The sequence below is a fragment of the Habropoda laboriosa genome, unplaced genomic scaffold (assembly GCF_001263275.1).
Source record: "Habropoda laboriosa isolate 0110345459 unplaced genomic scaffold, ASM126327v1 scaffold2, whole genome shotgun sequence".
Taxonomy (NCBI): domain Eukaryota; kingdom Metazoa; phylum Arthropoda; class Insecta; order Hymenoptera; family Apidae; genus Habropoda; species Habropoda laboriosa.
The window spans coordinates 35,225-40,156 of NW_017100190.1; the positions used below are offsets into that span (position 1 = coordinate 35,225).

At 44.8% G+C, this 4,932-nt stretch overlaps 2 protein-coding genes across 3 annotated transcripts in view; one reads left to right on the plus strand and one right to left on the minus strand.

Moving 5' to 3' along the window:
• LOC108580211 (voltage-gated potassium channel subunit beta-2) overlaps window positions 1–837 on the plus strand; it is a 4,900-nt gene extending 4,063 nt beyond the window's left edge. The window contains exons 9-10 of one of the 2 annotated variants that reach the window (XM_017943920.1): window positions 16–197; window positions 282–837. In XM_017943920.1, the coding sequence (XP_017799409.1) occupies window positions 16–197; window positions 282–383 (284 nt within the window). In that variant the 3' untranslated portion in view covers window positions 384–837. Of the gene's footprint in view, window positions 1–6; window positions 198–281 lie in introns of both variants that reach the window. The other variant, XM_017943921.1, reaches the window with a different exon arrangement.
• A 2,994-nt stretch (window positions 838–3,831) lies between these two features.
• The window catches only part of LOC108579828 (sodium/potassium/calcium exchanger 3-like), a 3,076-nt gene continuing 1,975 nt past the window's right edge, over window positions 3,832–4,932 (minus strand). Inside the window, exons 4-6 of the mRNA XM_017943450.1 lie at window positions 4,727–4,900; window positions 4,321–4,629; window positions 3,832–4,215 (exon numbers count right to left, since the gene is read on the minus strand). Coding sequence (XP_017798939.1) covers window positions 3,896–4,215; window positions 4,321–4,629; window positions 4,727–4,900 — 803 coding nt within the window. The 3' untranslated portion in view covers window positions 3,832–3,895. The remainder of the gene's footprint in view (window positions 4,216–4,320; window positions 4,630–4,726; window positions 4,901–4,932) is intronic.

The window sequence follows — 4,932 nt, forward strand, 5'->3', positions numbered from 1 at the left end:
GGAAAGAGAAAACAGGCGAGGAGGAAACTCGCAAGTATTCGGATAAACTGCGAGATGTGTGTGCACTCGCGGAACGACTCGGTTGCTCCTTCGGCCAATTGGCTATCGCGTGGTCTTTAAAGAATGAAAGTGTTCAGTGCCTTCTCCTCGGTGCGTCAAACATAGAACAGCTATACGAGAGCCTTCAGAGTTTACAGGTAAGGTGTGAGGTAAGGTTGTGCGAGAATGTGGAAGGTTGCGAATTTGAGATTGAATCGAATCTCGAAATTGAATACTTTCAGCTAATACCGAAATTGAACGCCAACATAATGAACGAAATTGAAAGAATTCTCGACAACAAACCGTCGCGACCCCCGATGATTTCTACTCTGGCGCTCAGATGACAATCAATTTGCCCCCACGGAAGTGGTGGGGGCTCCTTAGAGGACGGAGGTAGCCCGAAAAGCGAGGGTGCTAATAGTCAAGATCAAGAGCAGACCAAAGAGCTAACCGGGAAAATACCATTTTGCGAGATACAGTGAAAATACGGTGATCGCGCATCGTACACGTTTCTGCAGATTTTCATCTTGGTCGATCGGAAGCAGCCAGCCAAACAAGTCAGCCAAGATAAGCGAAATCGAACCGAGCCAGGTCAGGCTTGTTTGTAAGCCAATAACAAATACTCCAATTATCCGGTACGCGTTCTACGTGCACGCTCAACGTGCCCCAGGCGCGTATCTGTCCGCGTAAATGAATCGACGACAATACTTACGGTTACGGTTACATTTGCGATTACGTTCACGTTCATACGTGCATAATATTATAGTTTAAGACCGATATTCGCAGGTAAATTCCGATCCGCACGCTCTTTTCGATGCAGCTATGACATCATTGCCCTTTAGCGACATTCGCGAAATCAGTGATTCGAAAATCGCATTGCCTGAAATTCGTTTCGTCTCGTTTCGAATGGGAAAGCGATCGAATCGAGGTTTTCTACGAGTCACACTGTGCAAGGTGTTCATACAAGTGTAGAGATATGTAGTACGTACCTACAATTGCGTAAAACGATGTTATCGCGTTGCATGTCACTTTTTTCAGCTTGGAAAAATTCGTCGTGCCGTTTCCGATTGTTCCACCGATTCCGGCCCACGACAAAAACGAAGGACCGAGAATACTTTCGATCGCGTCGAGATTTCGCCGCGAACGAACGTCTATAGGTATACATACATGTACGGTATTCGAGATGGGTGATATCTGTGATGACGCGAGGGTGTATAAAACGGCGTTTTCCCGAGTCGGTGAAGGACGGGTCGATATTCACGCGACACGGTTCATATAGATTCTAACGCGAGTTTAGGGTAGGTAGTTGTGCGTAGTTGAGGCAAATAATTAGACAAGTATGTACATAAGTATTTAGACAGAGGGTGTGAATGAAAAGCACGAATGGCGGTAGGTAAAGTGAAATGACACGCTGGTGGACATGGAACCGAAAGAAGGACGACGATGACGACGACTCAAGGAGGGAAGAAGAAATGTGTGGCAAAGGCGTTTCCGCCCTACGCTTATAACTACATACATATTTCGTTGGATTCGTTGTACTGTCTCTGCTATTGACGCGTGCACGTTAAACCGGTTTTTTTCTCTTTCGCGTTCGGTTCTTCGAATCAAAACCGTCCTTATGGCGCAAAGCGACGCCTCCTAGAACTAACGAACGAACGCTTGAAAATAATGTTCTCGAATACGAGATACGAATGGTCCGTACGTACCTTGCACATGCCTAGAAACACGTAGCTGTATAACTAACTACTAAACGAGTCCGCCGTATTGCGGAATTACGAAAGCAAGAGGAGCGCGAATGAGGCGGTAGCGTGGGAAGGGAGGAATGAAGTGGAGGATAGAGTTAGAGCCAGGAGAGGAGATGGGAAAGATCGCTTTCGGAGATGTTGGATCGCTGTCGCGGTTATTACGATAACCGTTAATTAAAGCCGAATCGGCAATAACAACAGCAGAGTAACGAACCGGTTGGTGGGATCGCGATTAACGTTACTGACGTCAAACGATATATCGAGTGCCGATTGCAGTGCTGGGTACACTTACGACGCCGATTACGCTAATTATTTAACAGTTTTTTCACGCACGTTGCAATCGATGATATTTTCCACGGAAACTTTTATCGGACACCACGATGTACGATAACTGGACGTAACAAGTGCGAGCACGACGTATGTACATATAATACTTGTATATTTTATTCGCCGGGATCTATATGTACCTACATACCTACAGATGGAAGTAGCGGCCACGCGATTCGTTCCGAAGGAGTCGAAGAGGAAAAGAAATTAAACTGGCAAAACGTCGAGCGCTTTGTCGCGAATTGAAAGTTGTCCAGCTGCGTGCTGTACGAATGGCTGATCGTTCTAAGAAAAATCTACACGAAATGCCTCAACTGTGTTCCGCGCGAACAATCCTCGTCGATAAAATAGGTAGTCCGAATGATCTGGAGAAACGAGTGAAACGAAGGAAGAGGGTGGAGGGGCGGAGGGAAGGAGAAATTGCGGTAACGGATAACAGTTACGATTACTACACGTGAAACGTAACTGCGAACGAATCGCGAACGGCTGAACGGACTTGTTACATTTACTATACATACGTATTTATTCCGAAGTACAGGCACATTTTGCGCGTGTCGTAGATAGATGCAAAAAGGTGTATACGATCGAAAGAGACGATGCGCGTGTAGAGAGGGTGAGGACGTGCGTCTATATGTATGTACTTTGAAGAAGCACCGGTTCTCTGAGCAGTCGAGCTACGTAGGCAGCTAGCCGGTTATAGGATAACCGACGGGTTATCTTAAAGGTGTCTGAGAGGTGTACCACGCGTTACCCGGCGGCTATCTCCGCCGTTTACGCGCACTAATTGTTACCGTTCTACAACCGCGAGACACGAATGCCGTTATCGCGAGAGAAGGTCGATAGAACTGATTACAGCTGATCGCGTTCTGATCTACCCTTGAAAAAGTTTGCAGAGGTGATTTGATCGTACCACGAACGGTAGCTGATTAAACGTATGTATGTAGGAAAGAGTCGCGGCCGACGACCAAAACGTAGCCTGAACGGATCTCGTGCACGAAAGAGAGGGAGAGAGAGAGAGAGAGACAACACGTGTCTGTGTACGCCTCTACCTACCATCTACCCTGTTTTTATACATACATGCATACTTACTTATATCCATTTACGTTACGGCAGAAAACGTAACGAGATTGAATTCAAGGAGAAATACTCGTTTAATACGACCACAGTTTTCTTTGCGAGTGCACACAGTTTAAATACGCGTATATACATAGAGTGAAATATGAGCAATCGCCGCATATCCTTATCCCTTTATACGTAGAAGCGTATACATATGTATGCAAATACTTATCTATTACGTACATGTATACGCGCACTTTTCAAATTTCTTTCCCTCGGCACGCTGTCACGAACCCAACAATTCTGAAAAAAGTCGACGGCGTTTCGTTGAACAAATAAATCGAACGTTCGAAAGAACGTGACAGACACACACGGGAACTATGATAAAAACAAACGAAACACTATTAGGATAACAAGATTTTCAAAGTCTTTCGAAAACTTATACCAACGTTGTAAGCAATGTATTGAGTACTTAGGGGGCTATTTTGAAGGAATTATAAATAAAAAGAAACATGTTATCCTATGCGTCGTTCCCTCTGATTTCGTTCTCCTCAAAATACGTATTTACATAGGTACAAGATAGTGGTTCGCAACTTTCTTTTTCTTCGTTACTTTTCCCTTCTCCTCTGTACCCTACACTTTCAAGCGTTACGAGATATACAAGTAGTACGATACATGTGTACATGGAGGCAAAGAGATTACATAGACTGAGCGCGTGCGATCGTTCGCTAATAATCACACATTGGTGCATTTACGAAGAAGAAAACGTTCAATTCTATGAGAATAGTGAATATTAAGAATACGACGAATAATAATAAGCATATGAACCCTACTTTCTTGTTCAAATGAAACTTGAAGTATGCTATAACCGCGAAAAGTACAACTATGCAGGCGACCATTGAAATGACGCTGTACGTTAGTGCTCCTGACTCAATCGTCACGTCTCTTCCTGACATTAGACATTTGATCGTCCACGGCAAGCCTAGGCAAAGTAAAATGTCGAGAATGTTCGCCCCCAGTGTATTGCTCATTGCCATGTTTCCATCGCCTGCAAGTACGTAATATGTAAAGTGTTTGGTTAGTTGGACGATCGATATTTCCGAGCGATGTGCATTCGATCGTAGGCACAGGGAACAAGGGGGAAGAAGCTTACCCTGTCTGGCTAAAATCACAATTGATGCGACCTCCGGCATGTTTCCACCGGCGGCTAAAAACGTAAGACCCATGACGGAATCCGGAATTCCTATCGTATCGCCGATAGCCGTCATCATCCAAGAGACCAAGTACGAGGATATTGCAATCCAAATCATGCACATGACGAACGTTAACGGATACCAATGCTTGAATCGTTCAACTCGAACATCGGGTACGGTCACGAACAGTAAAAATTTCAACGGCCAGACTAGCGTGAACCAACATTTTGCGATCGTACTTTGCTCCCTCGGCCAACTAAATAAATATTCTGCAAGCAGAGACGTACGTTCTCTTGATCGCATTCGAGAAAGCCCAGGTAGATGCAATATGTGTAACAAAGCGTACGCTTTTTTAACAACACGTACCGGACATTGAGCGTTTCGCCGATTTCTCGCAATTTTCTACATTCTCCGATCCGTTTTGTTGCTCTTCCAATAGATCAACGTTACGATTCTTCTTACTTGTCGTCGCCGTCGTGGCGACAACAGCATTCGATTTATACGAACCAACCGGAGACGTGCTCTCGTTGTTGTTAGACACTGTGCAACATCAATCGCGAATAATTTAGCCT